This window comes from Capricornis sumatraensis, chromosome 1 (assembly GCF_032405125.1).
Source record: "Capricornis sumatraensis isolate serow.1 chromosome 1, serow.2, whole genome shotgun sequence".
NCBI classification, from domain to species: Eukaryota; Metazoa; Chordata; class Mammalia; order Artiodactyla; family Bovidae; genus Capricornis; species Capricornis sumatraensis.
The window spans coordinates 163,594,717-163,615,931 of record NC_091069.1 but is presented as its reverse complement, the minus strand read 5'-3'; the positions used below and the strand labels follow the sequence as shown (position 1 = coordinate 163,615,931).

The following is a 21,215-nucleotide window of genomic DNA, read 5'->3' as shown; positions in this document are numbered from 1 at the left end:
CTCGGACCTGCCTCCTCGGAGTCAGACACTCTGAGCTATGCCTTCCACTGCCTCTTTTCATTCCCTATGACCCTCCCAAGCCTTTCCCATCAAAGTCTATCAATTCTAAGTCCAAGTCTCTCAGTATCCTCCAAGATAACTGATTAGCCATTTAATACATGAATTTAATTATTAGGAAGAAGGGTTAGACCAAGGCTTCTTTGCAGGGGAATTCCCAGAAAGGTAATGGCCTAAATAAAATTATGTTGGAATGCTTAGGCACTGTGAAGACAGCTATTTCATAAAGGAATGCCTTTGGGCACTCACGAAATCTCATAAGATGGTCTCCTTCTTTGCCTATCCTTTAAGTGAGCAGTTCTTAAAATTGCCCTTGATACCACTTCAGGGGCTCCACAAAGTCAAAACTACTGTCATAATCACACCAATTTCTTATTCTCGATTCTCTTACAAATGTGTTGTGGAGCTTTCCAGAAGTTACCTGATGTATAATGTTAGCATCACTCTGATGACCCAATGAAATGTATGCTCGTAGGTTTTTGTTTTTAAAATGTACTGGTTTTAATATCAAATATGGTAAATATCAACAGACATAATTTGCTATATGAGAAAGCTCTTTGGGGTCCTCAATGATGTTTTTACATGTGTAAAGGGGCCCTGAGACCTTTAAATGTTTGGAGCTACTGCTTTAAGTTACACGATCCGATCTGGCAACTGAGATGCCAGAATATAGAAAAATCAGAAGCAGGAAATTAAATCCTACCAAATTCAAAGCTGTGTGAGCTAATTCATTTAAAAAGGTTAGTATCCGAAAGCAAAATCAAAACAGCATATATAAGGAAGCGCTCCCAAACTGACTGGGTCATATCACCAACATGAAGGAGCTCTCACTGGTCAGAAAAGGACATCTGACTTGTGATGTTGTGAGAAATCAGAAATGTCAACAGCATCTTTTAAAAAACTAAGAGAGAGAGGGGAGGGCTTCACACACAGAGGGAAAATATAAGTATTATCATTAATCTCCACATTTTCCACATTCCCCAAGAGAATATCATGAACCAAATAGTTAGACACTTTTAATTATTTAGTATGTTAATACAAATATATGAAATAATACATAATTAAATAACATACAAAAAGCTTACTAAATATATAAATATTCAATACAACAATAAAGACAACTTAAGGTTTAGTTCCTAGGTCACTGGATACAGACAAGAAAGCAAAAGATACTGAAAAAGTCACCAGCTTGGTCCAATGATGATTTAAGAGTTCAAAACTGTCCCACTAGTTAGAACAATATGTTTATGACAAAGGAATTTGTACAGCCATACATGCTTCCTCTGCTATTGTGACAAGTTACCTTGTGAGAAAAAAAGTTGGGGGAGGCAAAGCATTTGAATTAACTGACTGCTATTCAGAAAGCTTTCTAAACACCTCTTTTCATAATATATTTCATCACACTAGGTTGAATTTAGAATGATTAAAAAAGGGCTGGGTCATATTATGAGACAAATGGATGAGAAATGCATGCTTTTTAAAAAATGCAAGCTGCTCTCTAAGACTAACAATATTCAGTCTGCTATAAAAGCAGATAAGCAAAGTCAAGGTTGCCAATGTTACTTCACAATAAGTTGAGTTCCACTTCCATTGTGGCAAACATCACAGAAGTACATGAGGAACAGCAGTGAAACTGAGACTGCTGGAAAGACCAGTTAATAGCAAAAACAGTAAGCAGGCAGTGGACAAGATACCCAGTGATGAGGAAATAGACTTATGGACCCCACAAGAAGGGGAGAAGAGATGGCATATCCTCAGAAAGGCAAAAGGCAGTCTCAGGAAAGTTCTTTGGTCCCTACCTTCCTGTATTCTTCTCTCTTTCTTTTCTCTTTATCATTTGTTTTTCCCCCTGGAATTGCATCTGTTTTTAGAGCAGAATGGAAAATTATTTGGTCCAACTTCTTAACTTTCTGGACGCGAATGTGAAAGTTCATTGAGATATGATTAACACAGAGTTGCCACCAGTCGGAGTCAAAGTCAACCTCCGAGCGGTGGCTCCTGGCTCCAAGTCCAGCATCCTTTCAACAGCACAATACTACATCGTTTTACAAAACCAAGTCCTACAACAGACCTGAGAGGTAAAATGACTTCCTCTGGGAACTCACAGAAGCACTGGGTGGCCTACGTGGCAGTGGAAAGTCTTGAAATTCTTAGGCCTTTGACTCCTGGTTTTTTTTTTTTTTTTTACTCTTTTAGGTTCCTTGGAGAATGGTCCTCTTTCTTCTGCTTGCCTCCTGAGTCAGATTCAAGTAGACCAGGAAATAACTTTCAGGGTTCTGTGTGACTCCTCTAGGGCTCTGGGTAAAAGAAAGATCAAGATACGAACTTTGAACATCTATAATTTCTATTCTAATAGGTTTTCAGAAGATCAATAAACACAGAATTCTCCAGTGCACATTTCATCAGCAAAGAGGAGGAAGTAGATACCGCTGACCCAGTGTGCTGTGAGGCACTGTGACTCTCTTTAAAAGGATATGAGTAGTTCTAGGAAATAATAGCTTACTATTCTTAAGCAATGGAGAAGGAAATGGCAACCCACTCCAGTATTCTTGCCTGGAGAATCCTGTGGATGGAGGACCCTAGTGGGCTGCCGTCTATGGGGTCGCACAGAGTCGGACACAACTGAAGCGACTTAGCATGCGTTCTTAAGCAAGACTGTACTTGCTTAATAATACATGTAAGACTACAAGTAGAAGAGCAGGCTCAAGAATTCCAAATGATCCACATGTATTTTATTTATAAGACCTTGAGCTTTGTTTCCTGTGGATACTCACTTATTGGACATCAAGGTGGGAATGGTCAGAAACTAGACAGATGGAGGCCCTTACAAGACTACTAGCTTTCTAGCCCTTAGACTGGGAGAATGTGGGCCTCCCTACGAGGCAGATTAACAGTGAAGTAAAAGATCTGGGATTTTACCTTGGCTCCAAATCTCAAATCTCACTCTCTGTAATCTTAAGTAATTCTTCACCGTAACCTGAACTTTTGCATGTTTTAACTGTGTCAACATTTCTAATACCAGTAATCTGTTCCATGGTGAAAGACACAGAACAGCTCAGGCAAGAATGCCCAGACTTGCAGGTCTGTTAACCAACTACAAAATGACTGGATTTTGTTATGACATTTTGATATGATGGGGGCATTGGTACCTATTCAAGCATAAAATTTTATAGACAGATAACCTTGGGATGCAAGATTTCTCCCAGGAGTTCTAACCTAGGTTGTTCAATAATAACTGCTTCACACTTTTCTCATTTAAAGCATCCCTTCTTCTGCTTGAAACTATAATTACACTGGGATGGGCTGAGAGTTACCACTCAGCCAGCCTTCATCTGGGAAGCTTAAGTACAATTATTAGTAAAGCAAAGATTTTTATTCTCTTGGAAACATGTATCTTTTATATTATTCTTGCAATTAATCTCCAATTTCAACATCACCAATTATTTACTGAGTACTGCTGTTATTTGATAGAGTTCTAATCTTAAAATAGGAGAAAATGACTTGATTCTACCCAGGATATAGTGTTTTGCTAACATTGCCATTATCATCATTGCAGAGAACCCATTTATAAGGTTAGGTTATTGTGAAGCAAAGTGGGAAAAATCAAGGTAATTATATAGATATGAATTTAAATAAATCACTTTTACCTGACATAGTTAGATATTTTGAAGAAAAATGAAGTTTGGAATATGCATTTCACATGATTGTCTAAGTCTTCTATTGGTTTCCAATTCAACCATGACCCAAACAATAGAAGACTGCTACTCACAATAAAAATTTCTAAACATTAGGTGATTATCCATGATAATATGCCCCAAAGGGAAGTTGTTTCTGAGAAGCTTGTAATCATTGGTGGTTTGGCTAATGAGAAATAAAATATTATTCTTAACCTCAAATTTAATGTTTTTGTAGTATATGTAAGGGGCAAATTTATGACATCAACTGGGCTTTAATAGAAAAAAAAATTATCAAGAAATTTCCCTGGGAAATTTTATTTTTTTTTTCACTTTCTATTTAGTAATACAGTACTGATTCATAAAAGAAAAAAAAAAGTTCTTTGAAAACCTATTAATCTATTATCATATTGTAGTAGTCTCATGAGAAGCAACTGTGATGATATCACTAGAGATGGTACAAAGAGAAACTGCCTCTAACTCATCACACCTTCCTCAGAGAACAGCTTTACTGTTGGAAAAAACCCAGCATAACACTCTCTGGCACTACACCAAATCACAGGAAAAGGGGCTTGACTTCTCTATGAAAATAACATCTATCATTAGAGATTACCCCTCTGTCTACAACCTATAAATTTGCTAATGTTTTTGTGAGCAATAAATCAGTGATTTTCATCTACAATAAATACTTTGGTCATTTATATAACAAAGATTTGAACTGAACTTAACAGACTTTTCTTACCAGATTCGTCTTACTACCGGCAGCTCCATGGAGATGATTCTTTGTCCACTCGTATTCAATAAGCTTGAAAACTAATTCACCTCTACTTTTTCTTTCCCCACAAACTGATCTCTCTCTCTCTCTCTCTCTCTCTCACACACACATACACACACACACACACTCACTCACTCACTCACTCACTCACTCACTCACTCTCAGTTCCCCCTTTCCACTTTCATTTCTGTTCACATGACCATTTTTTCAGGTCACTGAGGTCCAGAATCTTGGGGTCATTTTGACTGATCATGTTTCCCTGTCCATCTGAAAGTTTTATGTTTCAGAAGATAATAGAAAGAAAAAGAGAGGAAAAAAACACAAAGTAAGGGTAAAGGAAGATATTTTGTAATAACCTAAATGGGAAAGGAATTTGAAAAAGAATAGATATATGTGTAACTGAATCACTTTGCTATACACCTGAAACTAACACAACATTGTAAATCAACTATAATCCAATATTAAATAAAAATTAAAGATGACAAGCAAATGTAGTAGGACTATTCACTTTCATCACAAATTAACGATCAAAATTTTTTACTTAAAGAAATTTTAAAAAGTCACTATATTTGATGATTTTCTTCCTTTTCTTCCAAATTTTTGGGTTACTTAAGTTTTGGTCTTAACAAACCAGTATTTTCTCAGCCTTGAGAGTTTGTCTCCAGCATAGCTAACACTTGATTTTACTAGCTATTTAAGTATATGGGACCAAATAACCTTAAGCTGACTCTTTTTACTTCAGCAACTGAATAAGGCATTGAACAATTCTATTTCCCAGAAAATAAGAGACTTAATAAACAAAGGACAATTATTTTGCAAAAGTCCCTTTCTAGTGAAATTTACCTTGGGCTTGAATGGACTATATTATGAGATTCTTGTTCAAGGGGACATTTTAAAATGAATGTGAACATGTCATACATTTCTGCTTATACATTTACAGACATATAGAGCAATATCAGCAAACACAGGTTGAAATAAACACAATTGACAACTGTGCCTTTCAAGTCTGGAAACTATAACTGGAAGAATATTCCAGCAGAGGTCAGGAGACCAGGATTCTAATTTTAGGCCTGCTGTTAACTGTGTTAGGGGAAGGAAGTCAACTTCAGTTCTTAACTGGAAAAGCAAAATGTTTGAAAAAAGTAGAGTCAACTGGCTTTCTGCCTTTGACATTTTGCAGAGAGCTAAGGGCTTCCCAGGTGGCTCAGTGGTAAAGAATCCATCTGCCAATGCAGAAGCCTCAGGAGACTGGATTCAATCCCTGATCTCTGGGTTGGGAAGATCCCCAGGGGAAAGAAATGGTAATCTACTCCACTATTTTTGCCAGGATAATCCCATGGATAGAGGAGCCTGGCAGGCTACAGTCCATGGGGTCACAAAGAGTCAGACAGAGCTGAGTGACTGCGCACAGGGAGGTCTGTGGGCTTAAATTTATGTGCAATAAGATTATCTGATTTGCAATCTCCTATTCCCTACAGAACAAATTCTTTTATCTACATCTGCAAAAGGTCATTGATGGTGGTGATCTGTTGTTTTTCTTACAAAATCACAAGAATTCATCTAGTGTTTATATAAGGCTTATGCAAAATTAAATGTTCTAAAAGCTTAGAACATGAAAGATATTAGTCTATGAGATATAAAGAGAGGGAAAAAGGTAGCACATGAGTGATACATTTAATAGAAATATAAATAACACTCAAAGTGAACATTTCTCCTCCCCTTTCTGTCAGTCATGTGAGCAGGAGAAAACTCTCACAGCACCACTTCATCCTAAAAAATTCCCACTGCATACAACATAAACTGCACCTTTTCATTAGCTTTAATAAATTATGCAGTGTCTTCAGAAACCAAAGAAATTTAATTCTTCCCCTCTGGCTGACTCCTCTTGTTTGATAGTGTCTCTTGTTTTCTATTCTTTTACAATGTTTAGACTCAGCATCTACGAGGTACTGAATTTGCAGTTTAAAAAGTGGAATAGAAAAAATCCCTCTGAAAATCTACCCTTCCATTCAGTCATTCATTCTTTTAATGAACATTTAGTGAGTATACATAAGATACTGTGATAGATGTTGTAGGAGATGGAAAGAAATTAACAGTGTATAAGGGCAGGATGACATGATGCAGTTATTATCCCCTGTGTATTGCCTAGAGCGTCTGAGCCATAGTGAGCATATAACACAGAAAACACTATTCAGTTGGTGATCACATTGGACAAGTTCACAGTCTCTTCAGTGGGATAGCTGACCTGTTGTTCAGTCGCTCAGTCATGTCTGACTCTTTGTGACCCCTTGGACTGCAGCACTCCAGGCTTCCCTACCCTTCACTCTCCTGGAGTTTGCTCAAACTCATACCCATCAAGTCAGCGATGCCAACAAACCATCTCATTCTTTGTTGTCCCTGTCCCTTGCCCTCGATCTTTCCCAGCATCAGTCTCTTTTCCAGTGAGCTGACTCTTCACATCAGATGGCCAAAGTGTTGGGTCTTCAGCTTCAGCATCAGTCCTTGTAATGAATATTCAGGGTTGATTTCCTTTAGGAAATTGCCTGGTTTGATCTCCTTGCAATCCAAGGGACTCTCAAGTGTTTTCTCCAGCACCACAGTTTGAAAGCATCAGTTCTTTGGTGCTCAGTCTTCTTTATGGTCCAAATCTCACATCCATACATGACTGCTAGAAAAACCATAACTTTGACTATACAGACCTTTGTCAGCAAAGTGATGTCTCTGCTTTTTAATACATTGTCTAGGTTCATCATAGTTTTTCTTCCAAGGAACAAGTGTCTTTTAATTTCATGGTTATCACCCCTTATTTAGGAATTCCCTGGTGGCTCAGATGGTAAAGAATCTGCTTGCAATGCAGGAGACCCAGGTTCAATCCCTGGGTTGGGAAGATGCCCTGGAGAAGGAAATGGCAACCCACTCTAGTATTCTTGCCTTGGAGAATCCCATGGACAAAGGAGCCTGGCGGGCTACAATTCACAGGGTCACAAAGAGTTAGACATGACTAAGCACTCATCCCTTATTTATATCTTCATTTGAACCCCAGATTGTCATTAAACAATAATTTTTTCCTTCTTTTTACTTCCCATGGGACTCACCTCGATCTTGGTTCCGATGACGTTTCCAGTAGAGTAAAATTGAGATTAAGACCAGAAGAATTACCAAGGAGACAATGCTTAACAGCAGTGGAACTGAAAACCAAAAGCCTGTGGATATTGATAGGAGAAAAGGAAAAACTAGTGATAAGTGGAAGCTGTAGAGGCAAAAAGTAATAAAGAGATAGTTGTAATGAGTTTTTACTAGAGTTGTGCTTTTGATGAAAATTATTCTTACGTATATAAAGGTCTACATTCATGACCTTATATTATTTTAATAGCATTTACATAATAATAATAATTAACATGTTTTATGTGGTTAATATGTAGTAAGAGCTTTGAATGTGTTACCTCCTTTAATCCTCAAAATAGCTTGAGTTAGGTATTATTAATACTATCATTTAACAGATTAAAACAACAACTGAGGCTCAGAGAAGTTGGGTAAGCCCCAAATCAGTGTAGTAATTGATAGAACAAGTCTTGGTCAGAGATCTGTTTGCCTTCAAAGCACATAATCTTTGCCATACTGTCCATTAAAGTAATGTGTTTATTGAGGAATTTTTGGAAAATATAGAAAAATATAAAGGAAAAATAATGAATCTCATGATTTTAGCCTTCAGGAATAATTCATCTCCATGTTTTAATTGTGTTCCTTCTAATCAATGTCTTTGTTATTCAACTTCTTTCTAGTAGTCAGTAAATGCAACTTAGCCTAAATATCAGTTCCTCAGTGTCACTGTGTAATACAAAGTCAGAAAAAGCACTGATTTGGGAGTCTCTGGCATCTTCTCCATACCTTTATAATGGGATCTGTCATGTCATAATTTAACTGAGCACCTTCAGATTGGTCTCACTAGTGTTAGACACTAGTTAAGAGTTCAGATTTGTCTTCAATAGATCTAGTACTTGACATAATGGTTTAACTGTGAAAGATTTTCAGTAAATGCTTGCAGAATAAACAAATATACAAATGATATATAAATGTTATAAATGATAATAAGTCCATTTTTTTTTTGGCACTCTTGGAAAAGAAGACATGTTCCTTTTCAGATTCTTGCTTTTTAGGGAAATTTACCCTTCACCTTGGCAAAATCTGAGAATCTTGTCATAAATGTCCAAATCTAACACCACAAACATCTTGACCAAATTTACTTAATGTTTACTTTTTGATTAGTTTGCTTTTTCAAGGACCCCAGAAATGACTATAGGACATGTTCATTAGAGACTATCTGGGCTTCCCAGGTGGCGCAGTGGTAAAGAATCCTCCTGCCAATGCAAGAGACATGGGTTTGATCCCTGAGCTGGAAAGATCCCCTATAGTAGGAAATGACAACCTGCGCCAATATTCTTGGCTGGAAAATTCCATGGACAGAGGACCCTGGTGGGCTACAGTCCATGGGGTCACAAAGAGTTGGACATGACTGAGCAACTGAGCACGTGACAATGAGGCATGAACTTTTCGGGGTTCACAATGTACCCTGAAAAAAGCAGCAATATCTTTCTATAGGAAGCTTGTTAACGGAGCACCTCATCCAGAGTCAGTGCTTCAAAACTACGCAGAGAAAAGCGACTATGGCTGCTGTCTCTGAAGTGTTTTGCCTCTAAGACCACTGCTTTTCTTATTCTCTCTCCCATCAGCTTTACCTCTTGTATCAATGAGACTCAGAGATAGCAGTTTAGATGGAAATACAAGACAGCAAAAGAGGTCTTGAGCGGGAGGCAATTTATTTTAAAATGGGGTTGGGAAAATTCAGATTGGCCTCTTTCCTGAAAGATCTATTGCCGCTCTCCCATAGTGTAGATTATGCAAAGGTTTTGTCCCAGATGTGACTGCTTCCAGGAAAACATTGTAATCCCTCTAGACTGAGCTGATGCTCCTTCTCTGCATTCTCAGTCTTCCCATGTTATACCACAGAGTTCTTTTTTTTTTTCCTTTTATCAGTGAATGGTTTGTTGCAGGGTCAAGTGAGGAGAATGGGTGGCTCCTGCTCAAAAACCCCAAACTCCTACCATAGCTTTCTTATTGAAGCATTTAACCTGCATTTTTACAACTACCCAGCTCCTTCTGCATTCCTTCCTGGGCTAGAAGCTCCCTGTGTTTGGGGACTGAGTCCTTGCTGTCACATTTTTGGCATAACAAATACTCAGGAGCACAGAAGAATTAATCAATGGATGGATCTCAGTAAAAGCATTCAGTGTGTGAGCAACAGACCACAATTGCCAAAGCAATAAAATAGGCTATACTAGCTTCCTCAACTCCGTTTTTCTTTCCCTACATATTCAATTCTCTGCCTTATCAGCTTCTCTGCTAAGGGGCCAACAAGCTCTGCAGAGCATTCACCACCTTGCAGGTGTATGTCCACAAACATACCACAGAAAACCTCTCTTACCTTTGTTCACAGTTTCCCTGTAGTCGGTCACAGTCCCCAGGTGTAGCACCTGGCAGATCACATCCTTCCCCACCTGCCTCTTGGGGTCTTTGATCTGGAGGATGCTGATGACAGATGTTGTTCCATTGGGGTGTGAGACGATCTTGGTACTATTCTCAATCCCTGACCCAGAGACTTTCCAGGAGATCATAGGGGCTGGGCGAGCATTGGCAGAGCAAGTGATATTTAGGTGATCTTCAGATAATTTATAGTGAAGAAATACTGTGGGCTGTACTGGGACAAAAAAAAAAATGATCTGCCATCAGTTATAAAATCCGGTGTGAGTCCCACACTCTCCTCAGAGAGATGAGAGAAAGATCTTTACAGAAACACAATGGGCTAGAGAGCTAATGTGGCGCATCCAGTCCAAACTAGGGCTTTCTCTTCCCGTCTAATTCTCTGAACAGCAGGGTGGAGACTGGCCTATACAACCCTGTGACAAGAATGATCCTCTATGGAGTCTGTCTCTAAGAGAATTAGCTAGATGGACAGAGGGTACCTTTCCTCCCAAACAGTGCAGAGAATAATTTTCTTTTCTCTTTCGTGGGCAATGCCGTATCTCTGCCTTCTTCTGGGTATCCCTCTCAAGTAGCTGGACAACATCTATCAATCAGCACCTCCACCCAGGTGGTCTGCACTCCTCAGAAAAGCAGAGCAGTTTCAGAACAGAGAGCCTGTAGAGGGGCTGCCACTTAGAAAAAGCCTTTTTCTGTTTGGAACTGGGCCTTAGAGATGATCTATTTCACACTTATGGTGCAGATAAACAAACTCTGGTACAACATGGACCGGACTCTTCTAGGGTCACATGACTCCTAATGGCAATGCCAGGTCTGAACCATGGCACTGCTTAGGGAGAATTTATCCTCACTATGGTCCTTAGTTTACTCTTGATGACAACAGTATTCTTCAGGGCAAAGATAAGAATAAGAGGCATATATAGTATTGTAAAGTAAAATAAAGTAAAAATAAAAATTTAAAAAAAAAAAGAGTAAGAGGCATGGAGAAGACTTAGAAAGTCCCTGTTTGAAATACCTATACAAAATGCAAATTATATATTCACAGTCAGTAGTCAGAAAAATTACAGAATGACAGTTGTAAGGACCTTGGAGATCACCTTACAGAGTTAACAGAAAATAAACAGCTTATGAAAAAAGGACATTTTTAGGTCAGCTGTACCCTGTTCCCTTTCAAAAGTCCCTTGACTAATGAGTTCATTTTCTTTGGAATATACAGTTTATCTCTGCTGAGCAAATGCAAACGTCTTTCTATGGTTGGCTTTGAAGCCCACAAGATAATTAAAGGACAGTGCTAAATAAAAGCTTGTCTGTGTTTAGAAGTTCAAGAGGTGGGTGGGTGGGAGTAGGCTGGAGGAAATGAGCCTATAGGAGGACTGTGGCTCTGTCCAAAGTGCCCAGATTACTAACATCAGTGAGCCCTGGGGGAAGAGAAATAAAAGAAAAGGAGGGCCAGTATGGCTGAAATGGCTGGCCTGGCTAGCAGGGTTCTCTGGTGTCTCAAAGAACTACTTGGATGAAAGCTATTCCTTATGGTGAGAAAGTGTCATTGTGGAAAAGAACTACAGAATTACCAGCTAGAAGACACAGAGGAGTCTGCGTTTCAGGCATACAAATTATTCAAAGATCAATGAGTAAAGAAAGGGAGCAAGAGAGAAAGATGAACAAAAAAGAGAAAGGAAACAACAGAAATGAGAAAAATATGACACAAGAAGGAGAAGGAAAAGGAAGAAAATGATGGAAAGAAGGAAATAAGGGACGGTGAAAGGAAATGAGGGAGGGAGGGAGGGAAGGAAAAAGAGCAAAAGAGGAAAAAAAATGAAGAGGGAGGAAGGATTGGAGGAAGGAAGAGACACAGAAAAACAGGGAGACAGGAGACAAAGGAATGAGAGAAATAGAAATCAAGAAAAAAAGCCTGATGCAAGATCCTGCAGAGATGACTCATGGACAAAATAAGTGAAAGAAACGTGTTATCTGGTGTTGTCCTACCTCCTCTGCATTCTCATTTACTGAGCCTCTCCTTATCTCTTGTCCAGTATTCTTGGTGTGTTCAAACTCTCCTTTCAACATTCCCAATAACCCTAAGTTTGGCTTTTCCCCTCTAAAACCACCACCAAGTGTGCATCCTCCAAAGCTACCCCTTATTCCTAGTTCTCAGTTCTTGATCCCAGCTAAGCATCAGTTAACAGGAAAGGAATCCTGTCAAACTAAGCCTCTTAGATTTTAGAAGAATGCTTATTTTTCAGTTAAATCGCTAGCAGGCATTGGGTATGAAGAACCTCTCTGCTACTCGGCTGCTTATCAATTTTGCGAAAGCTCCGCTGAAGCAAAATGAGAGGGACCCCCATAACTGGCTCCAGTTTAGCCCAATCTGGCTTTGTCCTTAGGTTAAAAAATATGAAAGCTCTTAGGGACCTTAAAGATGATCTATTTCACACTTATGGTGCAGTACACCATGGACAGGACTCTTCTAGGGTCATATGGCTCCTAATGGCAATGCCAGGTCTGAACCATGGCACCGCTTAGGGAGAAATTATCCTCACCATGGTCCTTAGTTTACTCTTGATGACAACAGCATTCTTTAGGGCAAAGATAACTTCAGGCAAAGGTTCAACATAGTTCTATGAACTCTCCAAATAACCATAACCACAGTTACATAATCGGCATGAAAGGCCAAGAGTCCTCCAATGAACCTTTCTGGGGCTAGGATCCTGAAAGACTAGGTACTACTATCACTACATTTCAAACATTCTTCAAAATAACATTTCAAGCTAGAGACAATGTATTCTCAGAGACTCTCACCAAAGAGAGTGAGGCAGGCTATTCCTGAGATCTTTCCAGAACCAAAGGTATTAAAGAGGCACTTGTAACACGCCTCATCTTCCAAGGTGGTATTCCAGAAAGTAATGGTTGAGTTCATGAGTCCCAGCTGGGTGATGTTTATCTTGTCCTTGTAGGCAGGCTGGACTACAACCCCATGGTTCTCGCTGTAGGTGATCATGTTTTCTGGGCTTACAGCCTTGATTTTTTGCCATGTCACAATCAAAACTTCCTGGGGGTTTTGCAGAGAGCATCTTAAAGAAGCAGGTGTGTTCAGCAGCCCTCTTACATCCTGGGTCACCACTTTCATCATGGAATCATAAAAGAACATTTATATTTTATATTTTAATACATACACAAATATACATTTTTGATTCAAAAAATGCATGTTCAAAGTCAAATTTAGAAAGAAAGAAAAATACAAAAAATAAAACATTTACCTACCTTCCTGATGTTGCTAGAGAAATATAAGTTCAAATATGATTGTTCATTCTTTAAGAGTAGCAGAGTAGAAAAATAAGAAAGCAAACTCCCAGTGACCAGAATTTACATGAAGAATCCCTGTAGGCTGGAAATTAGGTGAAATGAGGTTGAAGATGGAAACTGCCAGATAGGATAGAAGTATCACCAAGTGAGTTTATGCCTGGAACAGTAACAGTTAGGAATAAGAAAGGGCCCGTGGACAATATGCAGTGATTAGTTTAAGTGAAGAAGTTACAGCAGCCCTATACATTCCACACACACATCTGAAAAGGGAGGGGCAACAGTAGCGACGTCTGCCGTGAGAAAGCAGTGGTAAATATAGGCACATGGACAGAGAGGTGTACAAGGCAGTGCTCCAGGAGGCTGAGGGTACCAGAGAGCTTTGACAACCAAATGACCATCTGTACAGTCCCCCGTTTTTACTGAATGGAGTGCAGAATATAAGGTATGGCGATAATTTCTTCCCCCTCCAATGCTGGCTACTCATATTGAGAACGATGGATGACTCAATGGGAAATCTCAATACAATAATAGACAAACACTTGAGTAAGCTAACACAATGATGGAGGAATAACAAACTCTACAAATGAATAAGTGAACATTTTTACATGAACAAATGTGATATCTTAAATGTGAAAAGGAACCAGCACTGTAAACAGTAGAATCCCAGGGGCGGCGGAGCCTGGTGGGCTGCCGTCTATGGGGTCGCACAGAGTCGGACACGACTGAAGCGACTTGGCAGCAGCTGCAGCAGAGATGTATAAAAGGAGAAATATAACCTCTTTTCACAATCTGGCTGCCTTAGCAGAATGAGTATCACTGAAGACTCAGTGAGTAAGTAGGAAGACCAGATCATAGAATTCTTTCAGAATTGGAAGGGTTAAAAATACAGAAAAGATTAAAGAAATATTGAAAGACTGATATTTCAATATTAGTCCAAGTAAGATTTTTAAAAGGAAAGAGAGGGGAAAGGGAAGACAAAAACACTGTACGAAACAAAAATGTATTTTTCAAAATGATAAAAGGAGGAATCTGGAATAAGATATATCCCTCATGAACCTTCATGTGCCTAACAACATAACTCTGAAATATATCAAAAGCTAATAGAACTACAAAGGAAAATGCATAAATCTGTAATCATAATGGGAGAATTTTTCACTGTTCTCTCAGAATTTTCACTTCCATCTATTAAAAAATAAGTAAAGAAATAAAATCAAATACAAGGATATAGAAGACTTTAAAAACAAATATTTGTACATGTAATATGTGCATATGAGTATGTATTTATAAAACTTTACCCAAAAGAAAACATACATGTTTTTCAAACCACATGTGAAACATACCCTCAAATTAAACTTGAAGTAGTATACCAAAAAAATGACCTTGAACTCAGTCCATAATGGAATAAAATTAGAAATTTACATACTTTTGTCTCCTTAATTATACCAGAAATCATAACAAAAGTTATAAATCACTATAAATGATAATAAGAATATAATATATTAAAATCTGTAGAGGCTTATAAAGCAGTTCTCAGGGGGAAATATTTAATCCTAACTTAATTTGTTGGGAAACAGGAAAGATTGAAAAATGAATACCTACATGCATTCAAAATTCCCACACACCAAAAGTTGATAAAAGGAGTGAATTAATAAAGTTAAAATCACAAATTAATAGTACACAAAATACTGACTTAATCAAAACACCAAAATCTTGCTTTTTTTAAGACTAATAACACAGATAAAATGACTAGAGTAATTAGAAAAAAAGAATATATGCTCTACAACATCAAGAATGAAGATGGGCATAGCAACAAATACAAACTGACACCGCCAAGTGTTGCAAAATTCCAGTTTTAGTGAGGTACACTCTTGATAGTTACAAAAAATTCTAGGGGAATAGCTGTTGTTATGTGGGATTTCCTAAAGGTTTGCTAAGTGCAGAGCATAGATTTGAATAAATTGCTGCTTTTAGAATAGAGGGTAAAAAGGGGATCAAAACTAGAGTTTTAACTTCTAGGGTGATTTTTCTCTTTGACTATGCAAGACATAATTTAATGGAAAGTTTACAATTATTTGCTGCTTATATGAAATTCCATTTAGGGTACCCCAGTTGGTAAATTCTGAGCTACACATGGTGTGAAGCATCCCTTTTGTACCCCTGTGAAGGCTGATGACTATAGTACACACCACATTGTTGTGAAAGTTGCTCAGTCATATCCGACTCTTTGCAACCCCATGGAATATACAGTTCATGGAATTCTCCAGGCCTGAATACTGGAGTGGGCAGCCTATCCCTTCTGCAGCAGATCTTCCCAACCCAGGAGTTGAACTGGGGTCTCCTGCATTGCAGGCGGATTCTTTACCAACTGAGCTATCAGAGAAGCCCATAGTACACACCACACAAAAGGTAATAAAAGGCCAGCAGTAAGTGAGGTGTGGTCTCCTATGGAACCAAGGAGAAAGGTCTGGCAGAAGTAGGAAATTCAGCAGATAAGTAGACAGCATAGGTGTGTTTTATATAATAGACTATGTGAACCCATGTAGCTTTCATATTTCACTATTTTTAATATTTTGCTGTAAGAGGGATACACCCAGTTTTAAGGCTTATTGCCAGATTACTTGCCCTAGGGGCCAAGTTCATTCTTGCTCCACCACGCATTCCCATGTCTTCACACACATAAGGAATTATTATTTTAAACATTATGCACTTTAATAGGTGAAAAATGATGTCTTAATTCAGAAAGAATTTTTTTTTTCATGTCTGGTTTTATCTGTGAAAAGTTTCTTAATATTAAAGTTTTTGAAAACAAAAATTTGGAAAGCAGAAAGAACCACTCCCAGTCTTCCAAACAAATTACACGGTTAAATAATTCATGCAGACAAATGAACACAGCATAGACAAGAGTGGTCAGGTGTCCACTCCAGAAACTGTGTTTCCTGGATTCCACGCAGGGGAATTGAGTATCTTTACCTTGTGCCCTGCATAACATCAGTGCTGCCAAGAACCAAATCAGTTGGAAGGTAGACAGATGACAGACGAGCCTTCCGAACACCTGAAGACAGAGAGCAAGTACAGAAATGGGCATTTGAATGCGGACAAGCTAAGGGGGCTTCAGTCTAATTGCTGTATCAGGAAAAATAGCAGCTCAAGTTTTAACCGCTGGAAGCCTTTGGTTTTGTGGAAGCAGAACCAGGGACTATAAATAGAAGAAATAACAGAGGGTGCTTAGGATGGGACGGGAAAAGCAGCCATGTGGTTCTTTCGTTATGGCCATTCCTAGCAATTTGAGGCTGTGCTCCCAAAGCCACGACTGTCAAGACTGCTGAGAAAACAAACTGCCAAAAATATACCCAGAAAACACAGACTGCAAATGTTGAAGAACATTTACTCCCCAAATAATCCAAATAATATTAAAAACATAACTCAGGTGTAACCACTTTGCAGAACATGCCTTGATATTTGCTGAGGGAGATTTTCCTGCAAATTCTGCACAATTTCTGTAAATTGTACCTTTTAAAACCAGTATTTGGCTTTTTTTCTTCCCCCTTGCTTTATTTTCATGTGTCTGGGCAGAAACCCTTGGCCTTGTGTGTGTGTGTGTTTTTTTTTAACAAATCATTGTAGTATTTAAGAGAGTATTACTCTGGGAAACATTTTGCTATGAAATGAAGAGTGGAATGGAGACAGATTACTCCGCAGCAGTCCCACAGTCTTGGTCTACATTAGCGTGTTCATTGTAAGGTAAATTTTCCCTATATTTCTATATTTTTCTATAACTGAGGTGTTTAAGAAATGTAGATTTCCCTGTATCTTTCTTTAACTGAACTTCAATTTTTTTTCATGTTGCTATTCTACTAGAGGTAGAGACTAAATTTCAGTGAATGTTACATAATCTCTGTCTGAGAGTTCAACTCACTGTCACTTCAAAATTGTTCCAGTCTCTGGCACTGCATCCAGTCTTGGGACAGGACTATTAACCCCTTGGTTACAACCATCTATTCATCTTGGCATTGTGCTCCCCTCAAGCCATCCTCCGGATCATCAGTTTGTGCAATTAAATCCTGTGCTTACAGGCTGTTCTCTCATGCTTCCCAATTCTCTGGATTCTGTGCCCCTGGATCCTTCCTATGCGGAACAAAGGAGAATTATACAAGGGTCTCCGCCTAGACTCCCATGTATCTATCCATCTCTGTTTTACCGTTCCCTTGCCATGGTGGGTAGGCTTGCCTCTTCCCACAGTTGCCTCTAGGAAAGCAAGGAACAGCTATTTTCTGTTCTTTGATTTCAACACCTACCTGTAAGTGCTATTCACCATCCTCCTAAACTCCCCACTCCTGGAGCCAGGCACAGAGTATCCTTCTCAGGACACAAACCAATGCTAATCAGTCTCTCTTTGCTCTCCCAGCCTAGGGTCAGAAAAGCTGCCTCCTCCATCACCTTGTATTCTGCCCATCAGCTTTTTCTTGGATGAATGCCTGTCCTTGGTCTTTCATCATTTAGGCTTTTAAAACTCAAATGCTTAGGCTTTTGTTATTTCAAAACTTTGGCTTCTGAAACCAGAAGTTTTCTTTGGCATTCTGATTCCACACCATCACACCACATGGAAATCCAGGTTCTAGTAAAGGCTGTGATGAGGAATGCAAATAGTTTAGCTCTCAGAGTAAAAAATCTGTATTTTAGGATAAGAGAAAAAGCAGACACACACCAAAACACAAGATGTGGGAACTGGGAGACAGTAACATTTAAGAAACAGAAGCACAGTGATTGAGGTGAAAAGAATTAGAAAGAAAGCCTTGCTATTAATTAGGCACACATTTCTTCTGGCTAATTTGAATTCAGGCTAGCACAAATACTAGGTGTGTAGGCTTAGACAAATCATTTTACCTCTTGGAGATACAGAAAAAAAATAGTACCAATCTTCTCTGTTAACAAGGTTAAATGAGATGGTATATGTAAAGTTCCTATAAAGTGACTGATACAAATAAATACTAAATCAATGTAGCTGTTATCTCATTAGGTTACTGTCTGTATCTCACTATTTGCTAAACCCAGAGTAGGCAAGACGTGAGTGGGGAAGCTGGAAGAAGATACAAAGACCATAGGAACAGCAGACATTCTTTATTCAGCGTGGCAAGGCAGACAGGCTTTACTCTCTACTGGCTGACACAGCAGCCCTGACCATGCAGCTCAATGCAACTCGCTTCAACTTGATTCTCCTCGAGCTTTTTAGGTGGGACTTATATAGGGCCACACCATGATGCCTGAGTGCAGTGCCCCAAATAATCCCAGCTGTAGGATTTGAGCGGAGTGAGGCGAAAGCCTGATCACTGACACCTGGCCAATTGTTCACTCCCTACATTCCACCTCTTCAGGGTCTCTCGCCACACAATCTACGTGCCCATCTTCCACGATATTCCCTTGGCGAGTAACCTCCACAGGGGCAACTCTACCCCTGAGGAGTCTCTCATTTAGGACCCACAAAACCTCCCGACAGGTGCTGGGTCCACCCCTTCAAAGAGGGGATCTTTGGGGTCTTCACTGCCCACCAACATGCTTACACTTTTCTAAATCTGAGGACATAACCTTTACAGTACGCTGTTAGCACATCATAGGACACAGCCTTTATAGTACACTGTTCTCTGTATCTCAGGGTCATAAGCCATATCATCAGCTCATGTAACCACCCATATCTCTTGCTATCGGTGCTTAAACTGCTGCTCTGGTTTCAGTTGCCAATGGGCCTTGCTAGTAAGTGGGGATAGGCAGTCTCATCAAGGCCACGCTTCTCTTACTCCAGCATATGCAGACACTGCTCTAGCTCTTCTCCTCTCTTTGAAACTTACACACTTGCACGGCATCGTGGCACTACCCATATTCGCCTTCGGGGCAGTCAGGAAAAGGCACCCCACGGTGCCAGCGGCAGTCCATGCCACCTTGTCTGGCAAGTGGGAACTCATCTCCTGTAACACCTTTTCAGTGCTAGCAGGTGAACCATCCACCGCTTCCCTGCTGACTCTCCTGTGGAGCCTCAGGATCCTCTACCTGCTGGGTATCCTGCCAACTATGCCAGTTGTCTCACTGTATCTCACTATTCATTGAACCCAGGGTAGGCAAGGCATAAGTGCTGAAGCTGGAGGAAGCTGCAAGGAGTCATAGGAACTGCAGACATTCTTTATTCACCATGGCAAGGCAGACACGCTTTACTCTCTGATGGCTGACACAGCAGCAACAACCAACATTTGACTCAGTTTTACTCTCCTAGAGCCTTTTAGGCGGTGCTTATATGGGGCTACACCATGAGGTATGTGTGCGGTACCACAAATGATCCCAGCTGTAGGACGCGAGTGGAGTGGGATGAGAGAGCCTGACCACCACCACCTGGCCAATTGCTCTCTCCCTAAAGCTACTCTGAGAATTAATTAAGCATTTAAAGTACTTAATACAGTGCTTAAGATATGGTAAATGCCAGTATGTGTTACATAGCTTAAAAAATTCATTAATTAGATCACGCGATAATGGAAGTAGAGACGTCCACTTATAACCCTTGACAAGAGGGCCAGAGTCTAGAGACCTGGGTCTTACCTGACAGCTGTCCATCTGACAGCTACACTGCCCCTGCCCTGAAAATTGTAGGTTCAAATCCTGAAGCTGCCACAGTCATATGGACTTGGAAAAATTCACCTGTCTGCCTGTTTATTTGTAAAACTGGGTAATAACTCCTTTGAAGGACAGTGGTGAAGATTAAGAGTACCTGGCACTCAGTAAACACTAGCTTAGAGGCCACCATTCTTCTTTGTTAAGGAAGACAATAACTGTGTAGTCTAGCCAATAAACCATATGCAAAAAAATTACCTTGAGGCATTACTTGTATTTAGATTTTTTAATTATTATTTTATATCAGTTACCAGTGTAAATGAAAATCCTCTCCTTCCTTCATTTTGTCATATACCTAGATCCTGGATAACAAAATGCCTGTTTCTCACGGATACCCTGGGTTTTAACTCTGATTTATCCGATCCTTTTGACTTCCCACGGCAAAGGCCCAGAGGATGCAGAAAGAGGCTGAAGCATCACAGGGGAGCCAGCCTGATCCTGAAATTCTGCAACCCCACCCCAGATTTCAGGACCAAAATGGAGCCAATACAGCACCCTCTATCCACGCAGCCAGCGTCCGCCTCCAGGCCCATTTCCTCTCCAAGGATGTCAGTGATCGATCGGAAAAGCGTCTCCGGAGCCTGCACCTGGCAGCATCCTGTTTCCAGTTTACCGCGACAGAATCGCACCCCTAGGAATGGAAGTATGGCCTATAAAGCCCGCTTTGGAAGGCAAGATCCGCTTCTCTGCAAGGTTCAGAACTGAGAGGAAAGCGCAAGCGGGAATCCCAGCTCTGAATCAGAGAGGGGAAAGCCGCAGCCTAGCATTCGCAGCCTAACATCGCCCCCAGGGCCACCGGAGAGGAGTCGCCCACCCTGCCCCTGTTTCCCTCGCCTGGCCCAGCTCACCAGACACTCCATCCTCGCTCCTGGCCGCGCAGGTTATTTGGTAGCTGCTGGGAAGCCTGGAGGGATCGCACACCGGACCAGGCAGAGCCCCTCCAGTTTCGCGGAGCGACGATGCCTTGCTCCCCACGGATTCGCTGCTTAACTCCTCCTCCGCCCCGGCTCCGGCCCCGCCCCCGCTGGGCGCCCACCTCTACCCGCCCACCCCTAGTCCCCAACGCAGAGGTATAAAGGGAGATTAAATAGTACTCATCTTTTCCCGTCTTCAAAGCATTTCCCCGTTTTTATAGGTTGCAACTGGTAAGACTGAGCAAGTGTTTGGAAAAAGATAGTTTCCATTTTCATTATACAGACAAAGAAAGGGAAAGG

General features: G+C 40.1%; 1 protein-coding gene across 1 annotated transcript; it reads right to left on the bottom strand.

Moving 5' to 3' along the window:
• Window positions 1–1,208: 1,208 nt before the first annotated feature.
• Window positions 1,209–20,861, bottom strand: CD200 (CD200 molecule). The gene is made up of 6 exons (XM_068981349.1): window positions 20,850–20,861; window positions 16,318–16,399; window positions 12,844–13,164; window positions 9,989–10,261; window positions 7,602–7,709; window positions 1,209–2,354 (listed from the first exon to the last, which is right to left on the bottom strand). Exons 1-6 carry the CDS (start codon window positions 20,859–20,861, stop codon window positions 2,347–2,349), a joined length of 804 nt encoding a protein of 267 aa, XP_068837450.1. The 3' UTR covers window positions 1,209–2,346.
• Window positions 20,862–21,215: the final 354 nt, after the last annotated feature.

What these genes read in the sequence shown, in the direction of transcription:
- CD200 (XM_068981349.1), bottom strand. An exon ending in GATGTTATGCAGGGCACAAG is followed by an intron (nt 13,165 to 16,317) that starts GTAAAGATACTC and finishes CCATGATGAAAG; the next exon opens with TGGTGACCCAGGATGTAAGA. An exon ending in AGCCTGCCTCACTCTCTTTG is followed by an intron (nt 10,262 to 12,843) that starts GTGAGAGTCTCT and finishes TTTTTGTCCCAG; the next exon opens with TACAGCCCACAGTATTTCTT.